Genomic DNA, 20,235 nt, shown 5'->3' with positions numbered 1-20,235 from the left:
GTATTTCGATATATTACATAAACAGTTTGCAATTTTATATCTATGGACATTTTACCAACCCAAAACATAGCGGATGAGATTCAATTATTTGTATTCGTTTTATTCTGAATTTCTATAATCTAGTATAGTATGACTATCCTATTGAAATCTGTTAAGTTAAAAATGTTGTATAGATAACTAAATGTTGGGATATCGTTTTGTAACGTATAAATTCTGTTTGCTAAGTACGATTATAATTTACTAAGTTTGTCGGTAAAACTTATTATCTGCAGACTATAGTACTATATACTACTATTATATATTTTTAAACATAATTCACCTACTACCAAGGGTTCTAGGGCATCATGATTTTAAATTAAATATTAAATGAGTCTGTTAAAAATAGTTCCAAGGGGGGAGTCGTTATATCGCCTTCCCACCATACATTTGACTCTGGCCCATTTGGTACTTTGAGTTAATAATTTCCGATTTACTCAGCAATTTTTTTATGGTCGCTAGGAAAAATTCTGACAATTGCAATCAAGTGATTTTAAAAATAATAATTATTTTTAAGTGATTCCAAGAAATTTAGTTTTAATTAGGGTCCGTTATTTAAAAAAAAATTTTTTTTTTTAATTTTTATTTATTCTTCAAGGAGATAATGGGTCGCACTGAACATTAAGTTCGTGTGTGGGCCCATAAATCGTTACCTAATATTTTTGCTCTCCCTCCCCTCCACTAGAATCACAGTACGGGCCAAAACTCGTGTTTCTGAGAAATAAAATAAATAAAAATAATAATAATATTAAATCTACAACTTTTATCTTTGTGCCTTATCCAAAATATGTTTTCTACGACCGAATATTAAATATCATATTAGACTATCATGTTAAATATTGACTTTATATAGTAAATCTTAGTGTCTTATACACTTACTAAGAAAGAAAAGATTGAAAAGAACATTGTCGTAAGTTGTAGATATTATATCTGAATATAGGTGGATACATACATTATATTATAGACAATATATAAAGGTAGTATATATAGTTAAAAGAAATTAACAATTTATTGTGCATATTGTATAATGTCGGTAGTAAAAATATATGTTACTTTGAGATTTGATTTTTATATTAATTTTAAACGTATGCTCAGAAGCTGCACGGAGCCTAACATTTTGTGTACCTATTTATAACAATAACAAATAATAATGTTATGCCTAACTAAAGGTTAAGTGTTGGTATAATAAATTATATTTATATATACACTGCCTAGTATAGATATATATTATCTATGGTTAGTATATAATAAAGTACAGAGTGGTTATTATTTTTATACATGATCGTTTTTTAATTTCAATTATACACTTATATTATTGATAACCGTGGATGTTGAATAAAGTTTGTACAAATATTATTTTAGTAACCAATAATAAAATACCTACCAATGAAATTTCAATCATTTTAAACACAATAATTATAGACATTCAATTTTGATAAAATATTAAATCGTCCATATTGAATTATTTTTTTAAATAGTTATAACTTATAACACATGAGTTTTATATGTCTATACAGTACACATAGGTCATCTAAATTTACATAGTTAACAGTATTCGTTACTTGAAGGTGAATTTTATTAAATTAAAAAAAAAAACTGCATGGAAAAATACTATTAACATGGTATTTGTAATTTGATTATTAAAATATAATATGCAGCATACCTATAGAAAATAGATAATTACTCTCTTATAGGTACTTACTAAAAACATATAATTTTTATTTTTTTAAAATGTTAAAAATGTTTCATTTAATAATATTAAAATATCGAAAAATTGAAATTGACAATTATTATTTCTATTACATTTTTTAATTGAATGATTTAAGTGATTTTTTAAATAAAAAATAAAAATGAAAATGGAATTTATTTAATAATTCAAGTATTGAAATTATGAATGTTAGAAGGAAAATTATGTATAATTTGTTATCACTTATCAATAATAGATTTAAAATAATATTTAACGGTTTGAAGTACAGACAATTTAAAAATCATCTATCAAAATAATATAATCATTGTTTTAAACTGAAATTGTTTTTCCTACTGATTTTTATCAATTTGTATTTAATTATCTATTAATTATTACCTATACTAATTAGTATACTTACAAACCTACTACGTATATCAATATTCAACATGCAATAATGTATAAATGTTGGGTTGGAATAGTTTTCAAAATGGAAATTATTTCATAAGAGTTAAGACCAAACGAAATATCTCTCGATACAAAACAAAAAAAGAGGCCAAGATAGCAAAGGCAGATGCTCCTGAACAGATTATCGATCGCTCAGTCTTGGTTTTTAATGAAAATGTATGTACATAACCGAGGGTGGGATTGGTGGAGGCGTGGAGCCATTCCCTCTGCACACCCCGCCAAACCTTTGACTGGAATAAGAGAATCATCCATAATTTTTTATTAATACAAGTGTGGTAACTGTATCTGGTTGAAAGGTCTTGGTATAACTGTACAAAAATTCTATTGCAACTTAAATGTAAAACAATAATTATATCATAATATTATAAGCCTATATATATTGATATATAATTAACATACAAATAACTGAGATATTCCAAAAGCTTATTTATATAACTATATAAGTATGTTTAAAATAGAGAAACAATTTTATTTTTAAATTATTTTAGTTCATTGGACATGATTACAATTATTAATGTTTTCTTATTTTTCTGAAATATTTTAATAATAAATGCCATATAACCATGAAGCGGTGATAATAGCTGCACGTTTATTCATTACCTAAATTATTTAAAATGTTTCGAATAATTTCCTTTACGCTTCTAATACTACACTAAATTCATAAACTTAATTTTTTCTTAAATGTTGTTAAATAGATTATTTTAAAAAAATGTACGTTTCGGTGTTTTCCTTAATTTACGTTTATACTATCCAAATTTTAATGTAAGCTTATAAATATTAAAGCTCGATTATTGTTATCTGCTCGGGTCATTAATATACTATGACAGGTACTTACATTGATATTATTGTTATAAGACAATATATATATATATATATATATACTATTTAGAGGATATCGTAGCCCGCATTATATGTCGTCTACGTCCTTCCAACGGATAACGTAGCATATTATTATTTTACTTTCAAATTCAGAAGAATCTGTTTTCCTCTATAGAGTGAATTGAACCATTATCAAATTTAAAATTAAGAATATTATCTATGTCCTCAAGTATGAAATTTTAATTATTAAGTAAGTTATGAGCATTTTAAAATTGTAATTTTTTTGTTAAATACTCATAAATCATAATCAATAATATTTTTATTTTTAAATATTATAATGTAGCAATTCATTATAATTTTAAAAATAACAGAATATGGATTATTCTGAATGTAAAGTTTTCCATGTATGCGTTCGTAAGACGGAGATAACATACACTACTACGTCGTCTTAAGACTACAGCTATAAATGATATCTAATACTCTAATTTATTAATAAACCGAAGAATTTCGTAATTATAAATGTGAATAATATGTATCTGTAAATAAATTTGTATTCGGTATGCACAATGAACTTATCTACAACAACTGCTTGTGTTTGACATCCGATTATAATATTAGTACTACGTAGGATACTAGGATAGAGTAATCTAATTAAAAAAGTGCACTAAAATATTTGTAAAATTTTAAAATTTTAATACTTAGGTGCATCATACATAGACACAATAAAATTTGTATGTTAATAATAATTGACTTATTTATACATTTCTTACCAATTAATTATCACTTCAATAAAATCATAGCATCTTTGACTTTTGAGTCACCCGTAGTAATTACAAATAATATTGATTCATTATAAATTATAATGTACTGCAAACCTTAAAGACTAGTTTCACATTTCAAAGCGATATGAAAAAAGGATTATCTATACTCAATAATCAGTATATAACAATTTTTCTATTATGTTTACAATGAGAAATATTTAGTATTATGTTACCATAAAAGAATGTTATGTATCATAATAATTATTATATGTATGAATGTATATGTTATCTTTGTATTTTGTTATAAGTACAAAACATTTTGACTTTATTTTTGTAATTCTAACTCCAGATTTTATGCAAGGTAAAGAATTTATATGAATTTGCTTAAATCTAAAAGTTACTATTATTCTGGTGAGTTTTAATAAAATTAAGTGCTTATAGATAAATAATGGGTAATATATTCATTATTCATATCAGGCATCAGCTACACGCCAGAGCTGGACTTGTGGTGTGTGTGTGGATCAAATAAAAATTAATAACAAAATGTTTGTTGACAATATTAAGTGTATTTTGTTAATTTTGTTTTAAGGTTAATGCCTAACCTGCGGAGTCAGTTTAGTCCTCACACGGTTCTTGTTATTATTATAAATTGGGACTATATATATATACAAAAAGCATAACTATATATATATGCACATTGGTCATAGAATATACCTATTATAAATAATAAAATAAATAACTTCACTTAAAGTATTTAAAACTAGACTTTATTATATTTAATTTTAATTTTTAAAATGTAACAAGTGCAAGAACTAAAATTGAATTGAAATTTTCAATGTGAAACGTGTTCATGGTTAACAAAAACAATTTGTTGATTATTAATTAATACGTACGTGATTATGTACACATAATTATATAGTCAACCCAAATGACTTTATGTATTATGCGGGTTACGATGATCTGAAATATTTTTAGGTGTATTACTAAATTAGTTCATTATAGTTACAATGATTAGGTAAGTAAAAAGTGTGTTGCATGCAGCGTGTAAACAAAAATCAATGGTATTGCTGTAAATACTAGATATTTTAAATATTGTGAGTAAAATAAAATATATCATGATTCATGAGTATTTTTTAATTTTTAATTTTTTATGAAACAGATGATAATATATTTTTTTAATTTTAAAATTAATAGATATGGCATTAATCTATTTTGTTTACAAAAATTAATATTCAATAAATATTATTTTTTAAAAATCATTTCGTATAGTTGGAATAATAAAATTCAAAAAATTATAATAGGATAAGTTACATATTAATATATTATATATATATGTCTGTATTGTAAGTTATATAATATATAATATATAATATAATATTTTTCAATATTACGTTTTAAGATATAAATAGACAAGAAACAATTGACATTCATTAATTGAATGTACTCACAAATCATAACTTAATATATTTTTTAATAATTATTTAATATTAATTTGCTATCTATTTTGCTTCTATAATTTTAGCTCCATCTAGGATCATACAACGAAACTACATGCTAACTCTTTTGGTGTTTATTGATTGCATATCCTTGTCGCCGGACACAGTGCAGCATCCTGGTTTCATTTTTTTTTTGCATGCTACCTGTTTCAAAATTTTGTAAAACGCCCATTATTTTAACAATGTAGTTTTTGTTTGGGTTGTTTGTTGTGTCGTTATAATATATCGAACGGATCGATTAAGTCTATAAATGTAATAAATTCATAACACACTAACGATTTTCGACGTCGTTATATTTACTTTTAACTGTATTATGGCGGTGTGAAATCTTTCGGAAGCTGTTGATCGATCATAATAATTGGTGTGTATTTCAGAAAAGCAGTCATTGATTGGCACCCGTGAGAAAGAATCAGCGCGAAAAAGGAAGCGCGTGCCCGTGGCGAAAGTAGTCGAAGGTTGTCGAATGATAATATACTTAGGTATAGTATTGTGTTATTTTTTCATCAAGTTCACTTGTATATAAAGCAGTCAGTCTCTTTAAATGGATACTAGTATAGTTTTAGGTTCCCGGCAGTTGCCTTACTTACTTGTATAGTGTCTTAGCTTATTTTAGTTAATAAATTCTGTAAGATATTAAAAAGTGGATGATTGTAAATAAGATAATCGTAAACTAATGTGATACATGACATAGTGTGGATATATATTAGACGACTACTAATTATAGTTAAGTAAGTAATGAAATGTTATTTATATATAATGTATGTATTTACACTTATACATAATTTATAAGCTAAAAATACTCGGCATTAAAAAACTTTTTTTTTCAATAATTTAAAAATTATATTATATTTTATATAATATAATTTAAAAATTATATTATATTTTATATAATAAATATTTTTAGAGATATTTGGACTATTTTCGATAAATTTTCATGAACAATGAACATAATATTATCATTAAAATTTCTATATTTTTTAATGTTCATATATAAATTAACATTGAGAAATTCATAAGTTTCTACATGAAATGCTTACAATTTTATGTTTGGAAAAATACACACCTAGTTATTTTTTGATATTCGTTGATTCAAATTTATGGTATAATCAAGTAATTACAAATTGTGATTTTTCCTCTTTGTTTAGGTTTATTTTTATTGTAAGTTTATGACTATACACTTAAATCAATTTTGGTTATTTTAAATTTTAATTATACAGATTAATTTACTAAAAAATAAAAAGCTGATGAATAATGTAATTTAAATATTAAAATCATAGCTTATTATTTTTGTTAAATTACATAATACTATGTTACATAATGTAGTTGGCATAATAATGAATGAATAGTTGATTAATCAGTTAAAAATATATATAGGTAAAGAAATAAATCAGGTTTTTCTTTTAAAACTATTATAATACTTAACTATTTTAGGGGGGGGGGGGTAGGTTTATATAATAACCAATTTTCAATTTTTCGATTAACTTAAATTTAAATTTTGTACTATAACAAACTGTAGTGTTCAAATTGTTTTCAATAGTGTATTTTTTAGAAAACGATTTATGAAGACTACGAAAACAACATGAAAACAATTAAAATGGATATTTTATGCACCAAAATGAATTGTTGGATAAATTATGAAATTGGATTTTTATACATTTAAATAAATCATGATGACAAATAATTCTCCTACGATCATAACGTGCAAAGAAGGGTCTCCGCTTAGACCATGTAAAGATGATTTAGAGGTTGGAAACATAAAAGGCAATGAGGTAACAAACAATGGATATTTCGGGAGACAGTATCAAAAAGCTCTTTTACCCGATGTACGGATTACATCTCCTGACGAACGACCATCCAAGAGCAAGTTTCGTGTCCGTGACGTTAGTCCTATACAAGTGCCTAGACATACAACAAGTTCTACGTGCTATCGGATATTGGTTCCCGAAACGAATACTGAAAAATTAGTACTTTTCATTTGTCTAACATTGTTTTTCACCTTACTCGCCTCGTTGGTATATTTTTTTGCGAAAATAGAATGCACATTTGGAACTAATGATCAAAAATGTCAAAGTAAGTAAACATGTTACAATCAATTTACTTCATCATAACATAATTCAATACACAATTTACGAAATAAAATCTATGTAATAAATGAAGTGATTTAATAACCAGTGAAAAATATATTATAATAATTTATCAAAATAATTTTCTAATTCTAATTCCAAATTCTGAATAAAAACTAGAGTTCGTACAGTTATTTTTAATTTATTTTTATTAAATAACTCTTTTACAGAATTATTTTATTATTATTTACAGTCTTTCCAAATACTATCCATTGTGCAATAAAAATTAAATTGTGAATTTGAATACACGAGATTAATTAATTAGATAAATAGATTAAATTAATATTTTTTTGGGGAAAAATAATCTTTAAAATTAAAATTTAGTATGAATTATGTTAATTTTTGTGATCCAGAATATATTATGATATAAAGTACTATTATTACAATCCCTTTAGTCACTTAACGCTTCTATAACAGTGTAAAGAATGTCCACTATTTGATTATAGTATTCAAACAATTTTATCGGAAGTAAATAACATAACCTTCAACTATAATTCAGCGTTAAAAATGATTATCCCCCTATTCGTACTTATAATATCTTTCTATAAATTACATCAAGAAACCTTGCTTCCAGACTCCAGTGTCAAAAATTACAAAAGCATAACCACAAATAGCTATAAGGTTATACTTATACATATCTATAAAGTATTAAATCAAAACACACAATGTTGACAATTGTTCGAAAAAACACGTCTCGAGTACATAAAGTGAACATTATTTGTCAAAATCTTTCATAATAATATGACTTGTACAACTTTTAGTCATTAAAAATGCCTATAGGACATCAATACGACCGGTTTTAATTGACCTTGACACTATTAATACTAACAATCATTAATCAATAGTTCAATACCCAATAACAACGACATCTTACACTAATTATTGTTATTATTATATTTAAATAATATTTATGATAAATTCAGTGTATTATTGTTTAATTATTTTAGGTAGCTGGTTCTCAAATAACGTACCCAACATATGCATGAAAGAAGAATGCGTTAAAACAGGTAAGTAATTATATATTAGGTACATTAGTTTTTCATAAGAAAAAATCACATTATTTAATCGTTAAAGAATAAACGAAAAAACTAGGTGTCAGATTTTCTTGTAACAGTATTATGATTCGTATCAATATTTGATTCAATGCATCATTAATGTTATTTCAAATTTATTGAGTTGTGTCATTATCGTATAATTTATCTAGCTTTAGCATTTTCATATAATTTAATTGATAATTTCCATACAATTAAGTTATATTTAAATAATTTCAAAATATAATAATTTAAAATATTTCTAAGACTCATTTTTAAATAGCTCAAATTAATTAAATAAATGATGAGATTAAAAAAAGATTTTTTTTTAATTTCAAATGTAATTTATAATATTTTTAGAAGTTTGATTACACAATGTATCTAATACTATTTCGTCCAATAATTTTATTATTCTACGGTTATGCTATTTTTACGTTTTTGTTTCTTCAATTAAAATTGAACAGTAAAAATATGTTATAATTAATTTATAGTATCTCAAGTAGTTATTCTTATTTCTCTTATGAATTTATTTTTAAATTTCATGAATAAATAAAGGCAAGTAACAATAAAACAAATACTATACTAAGTCAGGTCTAAAATAAATAACTATGATGTAGGTAATTATGAATATACTCTACCATAAAATTAAAAATGTAGCATATTTAGGTATATATATTTTAAATCGTTACAAAACTACAATTAGTTGGAAACTGTGGTTAGTTTAAATATAAAGTAATTATCGTGTATAATAATAAAATAGCTATTATTAAAAGGATTAATTATTTTGCTGATCATACAGTTATTGAATTTTGTTACGGTCATTTCAAAAGTTGATATCCCATGGTAATATATGCCCTCATTTTCATACTCATAGCTATGCCAGAATGACTACATTTACATGTAGTATAACATGAAGTAAGATCTACCTTAATGCTAAAGAACATATTATTATAAATAAACTAATATGTATTCCTTAATTGAATTAATTATTCGTACCTACCTAATACTAAATTCAGCACCCGTACAAAATATTTAATTCACATTAATATATTATGTTAACTTTAAATTATGTTTAAATAAAGCCTATACTTTCATGCTATGCTTTATGAAAAGTATAGCCAATTATTTATAACTTCTTTGATTACATATTCGTAAGGTACAAATTAACTGTACAACATAACATTTATTTGTAATGAATAGTTTTATATTATTAAAAAAAAAATATATTGTAAGGTGTAATATAATGTGTAAATATTATATTATATAAATATTTGTATAGCCGCTTCATTATTGTCAGCAATGGATCCAACTGCAGATCCTTGTGACGATTTTTATCAATATGCTTGTGGTACCTGGGATAAAAGGCATTTAATTCCTGAAGATAAAAGCAGTATTAACACTTTTGAAGTGCTTGCTGATCGATTACAAGTTATTTTAAAAGGTTAGTTTTTCGTATAAAATAATTAATTTATAATTTAAAAATTAAGTACCTATTGTAATCGTATTATATACACTGTGATTCACCAACTATTTTCACCCTATTTTATACTTATTTGAATCTGATGTTTGGTATTTTTATATAAATCAAGACCATAGATTTTCAAATATTTACTTTAATTTAATAATGTACCATTTATTCTGTGATGAAAAAAATTATTTTAGATTTAAAGTGTAGCAATGAACGGGTTGGTTTTATAATGATGTGTAGGCATTTTTGATACTTCGTTAAATATTTTTTTTGTGTCATAAAGTTTTGAAGCAGAAAACATTCTTTAATATTCAACATAGAGAGTAGTTTCTAATGAGAAATTGTATCTAGTTGTACTTTTGAGAGCAAATAGAAAATAGAAAATACCAGTGATTTTTAAAATAATTTGAGAAAACCTAAATAAAAAAATTACGATTTTTTTAAAACTAAACAATGTATAACCATAAATACTTTGAAATGTTGACAGCTTACGCTTGAAAATATGATACAAGATTTCTCATTAGCTCTTTAAAAATATCTAAACTAAAGTACATTAGCACAATCCGTTTTTTGTTTTAGTTGTTCGGAGTGTAAGTTACCTATGTATTACGAAATGAGATATTCAAATGAAGAATTACGAGTTTTCCTCTATTTATTTTATATACTTAGTCATTTTTCTATATAATTGAAACTTTTTGGCATTACGTATATTATTGTTATCTATGTCTACATATTGAATTTTTCAAAATATTTATACTATTTTCAAACTTTTTATACTACGATTCTATTCACATTGTTGGTATAAACTAATAACTTATAAGTAAATAACAATAATTTAATATGTCCCATAAAACACATATTCATGAGGTCTATAGTAATGTTTATTTTAAAATCCTCGGATTCGTCCAATGTTTTCCCTCTTAGTTTAAATTGGACCTTTCGTTAAAAGATTAAAGATTCTCTACTGTTCCTTAGTTAAACCTATTCTAGAGTACTGTTCTGTTCTCTTTAACTTTCAATATTATCTATAGATTCACTACAGGTTCAAAGGGTTCAATGCAATTTTATATCATTTGCTGCTTATTCTTTAAAAGTTCCTTGTCCTCCATATGTCATGTTAATCCAAGACATATTGTGAGTTTAATATTATTTCTTACTAAACTTTTATCTAACTCAATTATAAGACAAATACATTTTAAAGTTCCACCTTGTCATACTAGATAAACTCTTCCATTATTTATCAAATTTTATAAAATTTAGATATTTATAGAACTTCAGCATGTTTAAATTATTTTTTCAATTTTTTTAATAACTTCCTTTTTGCACACATTTGATAAGATATTTTAGATTCTGAGAAGACTTATGAAAGTATTGATTTTCGGATTCCTTTAATTTTTATTTTAAAGGTGCTTATTGGTAGAAAATTGGATGTAGTTAATACTATGAAAAGAAAAATGTTGAAATTCCCTGTAATTATCAAAATAATTGTTAAAACAAAAAAAAATGAAGGGAAAACAGCAATTTTTAAGAATAATCAGTTTTTGACAAAATCGATTTTGTTTTTTGTTGTAATTTAAAACGAATAACTGTAGATTCTTTAAATTGTCATCAAATATTTATATTACAGTTGTCTACACATAATGTAAATATTAAATTATTTTAACTGTTTTTGAGCTATTCGTAGACAATATACATTTTTTATTTTTTTGTTTACTTTTTTTTCTATAAAAATCGAATAAAAATGTTGTACTTGGGAAAAATATTTCAAATTTGATCATTCATAAGTTGATATTATAGCTATTAAAAAATTATGAAGATACACAGTCATTTTTTTATAAGCATTTTAAGTTTAAGTTTTAAATTTTGATTAAAATTATTCAAGGGGACTTGAAACTTTTATGTAAATTATTATAGTTTATCCACCCAATATAATTTCTAAATGCAATGTTTGCTCGAAAATTAATTCAACTTACCATATCATGTATCTACTTATTCTAAAATAATTTGGTATTACTACCCTTTTTATCATTATAGATTTATCATAAAATACTGTCTTCGCTCAGAATCGATTTTTGTATGCGATGATTTTTTTTTTAATTGAAATTTAACATTTACCTTACAATCGCCTACCCACTCTCAATGATGAAATAATCTATATTAATTTAACTACACTCGAAACCAATTACATATTATAATACAGCAAAACGATTTTCCTGGGTTTCTTTTAATGAGTAATTTTGCTGTAAATTTTTAATCTAATACCTTTTTATTTTAAAATCTCAATTAAAATTAAACGAATGCCTATACTCCAGTACTAGGCCAAGCAGTACATGCCCAGTGGGCATACATTGCCCACATCTTTAAACCTATTATTATTACCATTAACTATTATCCTTAGTACTTACAATATATAGTTCAATTATTCAGAAACTACCTTCTATGATAATTATACTAACAACTAATAAGTTATATTTTGTTATAAAATGAGGAAAAACTAAAATATTAAGTAGAAGATTTAATTTTTACTTGATTTTGTTTTTTTTTTTATAAAACTACAAAATTTGAGTTTTCTTATAACAAATTTAAAATTATCAAATTAGCTTTAGCCATACTGAAATGTAAATCACTTGAAGCTTAAAAATATAAAGATGAATGTATACATTTAAATGTAACCAATCTGTTTATATTTACTAAGGTATTTTGAGTAGTAGGTATTAAAAATGAGTGTATATACTATACTTGTATCCATACGTATCTTAGTAACTTTAAATGTATTGAATTATTTAGGTCTTCTGGAAGAATCAGTAAATCGACTTGACAGTTCAGCAACAATCAAAGCAAAATTATTTTATAAATCATGCATGAATATTAGTAAGTACTTTCCCACATTATTTTGATGGATTTTGAATATTCATTTTAAACATATACTTGAGTTTAGCTCAAATCAGACATATTGGAGACATGCCTATCCGCGAGCTCTTAAAATCAGTAGGAGGCTGGCCGGTGATCGATTCAAATTGGCGACCACCTGATTACAGTATTGAAGTCTTGCTTGGTCGATTAAAAAAAGAATTCAATGAAGGAATCATAATTGAACCATGGGTTGGGCCAGATGATAAAAACTCTTCTGTAAACATCCTTCAGGTGCGAAAAAAGTAAGACATTAATGTAGTCGCATCTACATAGTAAGGACAAACAATTAGGCAATAGAACAACATGATTGACGTATTGGCTTACACATTTATGCTTAATTAAGTGTTAAGTAAAGCATATTATTACTACCGTTATTACTATCTTTTTACGTTTTTTTTATAAAATGTAGTTGGATCAAATGCAACTGGGACTACCAAGCAGAGATTATTTCTTGAAAGACAGTAGCGCTGAAGCACTACAGGCCTATCATAAATATATGTCTGAAGTAGCTGTGTTACTAGGGGCAAATAAGTCAACCGCCCCTTTTGAACTATTAAAAATTATTGAATTTGAAATTGAAATAGCGAATGTGAGTACATTTAGTACCTATTTGCAACTTGATGTTTTAAAGTGTCTTAATGTTAAACTATTATAATATTTAGATTACACAAACGGAGACCGATAGGCATGACACGACTGGCACATATTTGAAACTTCCATTGAAAGATTTGCAAAAACATGTTCCAGAATTTGACTGGCTATTATATTTGAAAACTATTTTGCAAATTAAACTTTCTGATCAGGAACCTGTAGTGAGTTATGCTATGTCATACTTTACACAACTCGGTCATTTATTAAAAAAAACTGACAGGAGGTAAATTAACGACTAAAAACTAATATGAAACTATTATATTTAGGTTCATAATAACAGGATAATTTATAATTTATTTTTCATAGAGTTATTCACAATTACATTATCTGGAGATTAGTACAAAGCACTGTACTTCCACATATGATTGATGATTTTCAGTACAAAAGATTAAACTTTAAGAAAATACTTTTAGGAATTCTCAATGAACGAAGTAGATGGAGAGATTGTGTAGATTGGACTAACAAGCGACTTGGAATGGCAGTTGGCGCTCTATTTATAAGAGATAATTTCAGCCTGGAGAGTAAAGTACGATTAGAAGATAAACTATTTTCAAAAATAAATTTGAAATAAATTTTACAATATGAAGTAGGAAATATACGGTGTTTTATTAAATATTTTTAAATAAGGTGACTGCTATGGATATGATAGAATCAATTAGAGAAGCATTCAATGAACTTCTAAATGAAAACCATTGGATGGACGAACAAACAAGAATAGTGGCCAAAGCAAAAGCGGATGCTATGAAAGAACGAATTGGATACCCAGAAGTGCTAACAGATCCGGACGAGTTGGAAAAAGAATATATTATGGTATGTTTCAAAAGTTTTGGAATAATCTTTTTCATTACTTTGAATTTTTATATATTTTTAGTTGAATGTCACCGAAAATCAGTTTATTCTTAACGTATTTAATGTGTTAAAATTTGACGCTTATCAAAATTTAGAAAGACTAAGAAAACCCGTTGACAAAGATAAATGGTCAACAGAACCTGCAGTGGTTAATGCGTTTTATAATCCGAATAAAAATCATATTGGTAAGTTGAACTTTCATATTATAGTCAATAGTCGTAGCATATGTAAATAATAAATATATGATAAAGTAATAATTAATAATAAGTTGGATTTTAATTTATTAGTCATCCCTGCTGGTATTCTTCAACCTTTATTTTATAGTCAACATTTTCCTAAATCCTTAAATTACGGTGGGATCGGAGTAGTAATCGGACATGAGATCACTCACGGATTTGACGATAAAGGTAGGTCCTAATATTTAAATACCTACTTTAAAGATAGGATTAATACTACTTGAATATTTAAAAACAATTTAAATTTCTGTTTATAGGTCGGCAGTTTGATAAGAACGGTAATATGATCGAGTGGTGGGATTCTAAAACAATATATACGTTCAGAGAAAAAGCTCAGTGTATGGTGGATCAGTATTCAAAGTATAAAATGCTAGAAGTAAATTTACACGTTAATGGGCGCATGACTCAGGGCGAAAACATAGCTGACAACGGTGGACTTAAACAGTCATTTCGGGTATATATATTTTTAAACTTGGTCATAATTAGGGTTCGGATTTAGAGGCAAATGCATTTTTTCGGATAATGTTAGAAAAATAATGTTCATATATAAATATTTTTTTCATTTAATTTCTAAGGTAATGTATAAACATTTATTTTTTAAATTTTTTTTGTGTCTCATTATAATACATCGATGGTAATAGTTTTACCTATACTAATTTACGGTAAAAACTACAAATCGATTAAAGTTTGAAAAGATCATGCGTGATCGATGTTATATTTAAAATAACTTATAATGGTCACCTACCACCTATGCCTTATTAACGGCTATTGTTGTTATAGTAATACCGATAAAGTTATTATCTAGGTAAAAAATTATTTTGGGTCCAAACTTTTAACGTTTTTTTGGAAGACAGTTTATTTGAGTACTTTACATGGTATTGCATTTTTTTTAAATACACATTAGTTTATTTGGTGAAAACCTAGGTATATATAAAATCATATTTTTGTCCTTTTTCATGTTTTAAGTGCTTTTTATTGTTTGTATTTCCTTAAAATCCGAATCCTTGTCATTATCATGCTAACCCAGTATATAAATATTATAATATGTCATGAGTGAATTGTTTTTAGGCCTATAAGAAATGGGTGACCAAACATGGAGAAGAACCATTACTTCCTGGCATTGACATGACCCACGACCAACTGTTCTTTTTAAATTACGCCCAAATCTGGTGTGGTTCAATGCGACCAGAAGATGCACTGACTAAAGTCAGATCCTCCGTACACTCGCCTGGGCCCACACGAGTTTGGGGTCCCTTGTCGAATTCCGATGATTTTGCCAAAGCATATAAATGTCCGTCTGGATCTCGAATGAATCCCGTTGATAAATGCATTGTTTGGTAGAACTCGTTGCTGCATAGGCAATGTTTACATTTCATATCTGAATTCTATTTGTTTTTAATCAACCATTAATTTTATTCCCACGACATTAGCTCTTTACTCTTAATACAGGGCAAAGTGCGCGCAAAGCATATCATATTTATAATAGACAAGTTATTTTATAATAGGCTCATCATTCCCTTTAATATATATTTATCTGATATTCTGACTATTAATGTGATAATTCATAATTTAAAAGTATTAAACTCGATACGCATCACCGATTTTTCTTATATTTACAATTTAACAATAAATTGCTTATAAATCATAAAAATGCTTAAATTTTGTCTGATGAATTAACTACAAATGCGTATTTAATTTAGGTACTATTAAAAAAATTGCCTTGTATTGTAGTTTGTAAACAGACCATCAACATATTTTGAATTTAGTTGTAGGTTTTTTCAAACGTGTGCGTGTGTTAAATCATTGTATTGAATTGATTTATAAATTATATATAAAAAGTAGTGTGGGTAGTAATGAAAACTATTAATTCAATTACTTAATTCATTTTTTGGCTAAAAATAAATTTTAATAATAAGGTTTGAAAATGATTCCTTATTCAATTTTTTTTTTAATTTAATTTTTTTAGTTAATAACGTAATCTGAATTTTACAATTTTCTTTGTTCATAAACTTTAATAAGGTAATTATGTTATAGTAGTTGTAAATGCGTAGGTACTAGGTAGGTAAGTAAAAAGTTGCCTTTTTAATTTTAATTTATATTAAAGATAATTTAGTACAACATTTAAGATAGGTACTGAAAATTCGAACTTTATTAATAATAAAAGATTAAATCAATATATGTTAATCGATGAAAAGTGTTATCTGAGAGGACATTTTAATTACCAAATAGTATAAATATGACCACAAAAGAAGAAACAATTGAGGGTAAAGACAATCACGGGAAAAGGATTTCCAGGGGTTATTATAAGTGCCAATATATATGTTAACTTATTTTTTAAGTTAGGTAAAAATATAACTTAATCAAAACATTAGATTTAATATTTTAAAATGTTTATGATAAATAAAAGGCACAAAATGAAATAAATTTGGGTCTTAGCTATTGGTAATTATTGTTGGTAATTGGTAGATTAATTTTTAATGTTTTCAAATGAGTTATAATAATACTTATAATATTTTATTGTAATAGTTAAGCGTGAATTTGCATATAATAATAATAATAATAATAACAATAATATATATTATATTAATAATTGTTTTCTTCCAATTTTGCCAGAGTATATTTATTTTGTCATTAATATTTAAATTTAAATGTTATTTTTACATCTACTTTATTAATAACTGATAATGAAACTAATTTACCTACTATTTGTGATCTCAATCTTAAGTTTCAATATATTATGTTTATTATAAAAAAAATACTTATCTCATGATTAAATACATTTTTTTACTAATTGTACATGCACTTTTATGACTTTATTAAAATATATAACTATATATATATATACTTTAGACCTATATGTTAACGATTCTAGTCTGTTCATGTTGTTTTCGAAATCTCAACCTTTAAGAAAATTTACAATGTGTTCACTTTTAATACAATATATAGGTACATATAAATGAATAGTATATACACTAATATACATGTATATAAATATATTAAAAACTTCTTACGAATGTCTTGAATGTTTTCAACAATGATAATATCGTTTGTTGTATTAAAAAATTAGAAACACACATATATAAAATTAAATATGTGCGTCACACGTTTTTTCGAGATAATTTTGGTACTTAAATTACAAATGTTTCATATCTATTTAATTTACATAAATTGAGTTTGAATTCGATATGTTCGTATGAAAATCATAGTGATACATTTCTCCATCCATTTGGGATATCTCATTATTATGTAAGTTATAATAGCTTTATTGTAGTTTATCTGTTTAGCACCATTATTTAACACTGTATAACATATTGTGAGAAAAATGGATGGCCAATATAATTAACGATTTAAAATCAAAAAATAACGTATAAATGCATACCACGTCACATATAAGTTTTACCAATTTACAATAAACTATGTACTAACTCAAATCATTGAGGGCATACAATAGGTGTAGGATGTTAACTCCACTGATATTAAACATACTTAGCGAAAAGAAGCAACCAATAAGACAATATTGAAAAAGTTTCGTGTGTTTCATTATATACGAATACTGAATGTATAATTTAATATTAATTATACTCCTACTTACCTAAAGCTAGGTATTAATGAGTAATGATCATGCTTATACATTGTTGAGATTAACAATAAATTATTTAAATATTAATATGGACTACAATTTTGACTCATTTGCTAATTATTGCTTTACAGCTTATGATCACCGGCCAACATGTTGTGTTGCTACTAATGACCATAATAATAGCGTATTATGATTTTGTGCTTATTTGTTTTAATCAAAGTTTAATTGTCAGGTTCAAATTTAAAGTTTATTAATGATAGCTATTATACAATCGTACACAATACAACAACAATAAATGGATGAGTTTACATGACACTTGCTTTTCAATTGCACTACTTTTTAACAACAACCCATACAAAATCGTAAACTTTTGTTTAAGTGACCCATGGCAATAATGTATTTAACAAAGTTGTATTTTCTTATATAGATATATAGATCAAGATACCGTATTTTAATCTCTTAAATCGTGTTAAGGGAAAAAAAGTAATTTATGTGGTTATAATTATCTACTTTAACAGTTTTTGTGCGGAAAAATTGTACAATGTGATTCATCCATTAAAGTTATTTTCCTATAGTTGCAAGCCGCAGGTGATGTATGTGCGAACCGTATGCGTTAATCGGATACGACGTTCGTAATATATTATGACCGGTGAAATTTTTCTATAGACCGTAATCGACAGCAGGCATATTGGATATTTCATAGGGGACTATCCTTCTGCATTTGTAACAGGGGTGACCAAACAATATTGTTTGTTAGAAACCGAGAAACGTGACGGTTCATCCTGTACATAGTGTACATATTATATATTGTATATAGTTATGATATCGATTATAATTTGCCAATAATTTTTATCGTAACAAAGGACGATTAGGTCGTGTAGGTATAGTCTGCATTTATATGCATTGGTATTTACTATTTAGTATCATTAAATAATTATCGACTGAATACGATTTTCGGGGCAAACTATGAACCGAAATAACAGAATACTGTGGGAAAAAATCGGGAACTCTTTCTGCTGTAAAGTAGGTATCGAGTGTCCCTCACGGCTTACACCTTTCACGTTTTTGAGTGAGTAAAATGAATGTCTATCAATGGTTGGTTTAGGTATGTTTTACGAGTGTACAAAGATAATGCAGCTGCTGCAGCTGCTGTGATTGTAGCACATTAGGTATTAGCCATTAGGTATATATTTTATATACCCGCAGTGTTTTCTTCAATATTTGCTTGTACCTACTTATATCTTATCTTATTTGTATAGCTATAGAAGTTTCCATTAAATTTACCAAATGATTACAACCTTGTATTTCTAAATTATTAGTTCAAACTGACTTAAGGTTTTCTTACATTTTACACATACATTTTTATTTTATAGTATTGTGATTCAGCTTTATGTTCGTTGGGGTCTCATCTAGTTTTGGATCTTAAATAATCGTTAAAATATACGAAAAATCGATAACTTTACCAACAAAATGAGTGAAAATATACATACAGGCATTTATAAGTGTTTGTGTGTAACTAGTACTAGGCACTCCCTCGCATCCCTAAAATGTAGATGTAACATTTTAAACCAATTATAATACCAACACTGTAGTACACTAATACTGTTAAAACAAATCTCATCCGTATCGATGTTAATATTATTACAATGTGCATTACAACAGACATTTACAATTTCCCATAGCCGTCACAAATATTTTTGAGAAGATCGCGTCCAAAATTGGTTGAAACTCTGAATCATAATATAAACACGGACTGTCGGACTATAATATATATACGGACGCAGCTGTCGCTATTGCGCATCGAGAAATGCCGAAAAAAGGCCTGCTGTCGAACAATGCAATGATGTTACATACATTAGACGATGACGTGTAGCAATAATATCAAAACAAAGTGCGTTGCTTCCTAAATGCGTACGTTTATTTGTCATGTTGCGATGACAATAATAATAATTAAAAAAAAAAAAAAACCGAAACAATAATATACGTTAATGCGTTTTAACATTTAACAATATAGGTACATACTAATATTTCGATGCGTGTGCGAGAACAAACGTTTAAGTTATTGTAGTACCCAAGTACCGCCTACCTTTATATGAGTCAAAATTGACACGGAGTGAACA

The 20,235-nt window shown here is 26.1% G+C and overlaps 1 protein-coding gene across 4 annotated transcripts in view; it reads left to right on the top strand.

Annotated features, from left to right (window-relative positions):
- LOC111038020 (neprilysin-2) overlaps positions 1 to 16,957 on the top strand; it is a 38,354-nt gene extending 21,397 nt beyond the window's left edge. Inside the window, exons 1-15 of one of the 4 annotated variants that reach the window (XM_022320941.1) lie at positions 4,810 to 4,862; positions 5,639 to 5,743; positions 6,814 to 7,334; positions 8,335 to 8,394; positions 9,698 to 9,859; positions 12,674 to 12,757; positions 12,825 to 13,030; positions 13,209 to 13,388; positions 13,462 to 13,673; positions 13,757 to 13,976; positions 14,078 to 14,260; positions 14,322 to 14,484; positions 14,587 to 14,706; positions 14,793 to 14,989; positions 15,604 to 16,957. In XM_022320941.1, the coding sequence (XP_022176633.1) occupies positions 6,932 to 7,334; positions 8,335 to 8,394; positions 9,698 to 9,859; positions 12,674 to 12,757; positions 12,825 to 13,030; positions 13,209 to 13,388; positions 13,462 to 13,673; positions 13,757 to 13,976; positions 14,078 to 14,260; positions 14,322 to 14,484; positions 14,587 to 14,706; positions 14,793 to 14,989; positions 15,604 to 15,876 (2,463 nt within the window). In that variant the 5' untranslated portion in view covers positions 4,810 to 4,862; positions 5,639 to 5,743; positions 6,814 to 6,931 and the 3' untranslated portion in view covers positions 15,877 to 16,957. Of the gene's footprint in view, positions 1 to 4,809; positions 4,863 to 5,355; positions 5,517 to 5,638; positions 5,744 to 5,776; positions 5,993 to 6,813; positions 7,335 to 8,334; positions 8,395 to 9,697; positions 9,860 to 12,673; positions 12,758 to 12,824; positions 13,031 to 13,208; positions 13,389 to 13,461; positions 13,674 to 13,756; positions 13,977 to 14,077; positions 14,261 to 14,321; positions 14,485 to 14,586; positions 14,707 to 14,792; positions 14,990 to 15,603 lie in introns of those variants that run through there. The other 3 variants (XM_022320940.1, XM_022320939.1, XM_022320942.1) reach the window with 3 other exon arrangements.
- Positions 16,958 to 20,235: the final 3,278 nt, after the last annotated feature.

Source organism: Myzus persicae, unplaced genomic scaffold, assembly GCF_001856785.1.
Source record: "Myzus persicae strain clone G006 unplaced genomic scaffold, MPER_G0061.0, whole genome shotgun sequence".
Classification (NCBI taxonomy): domain Eukaryota; kingdom Metazoa; phylum Arthropoda; class Insecta; order Hemiptera; family Aphididae; genus Myzus; species Myzus persicae.
This window is presented reverse-complemented; position numbering and strand designations above follow the sequence as displayed.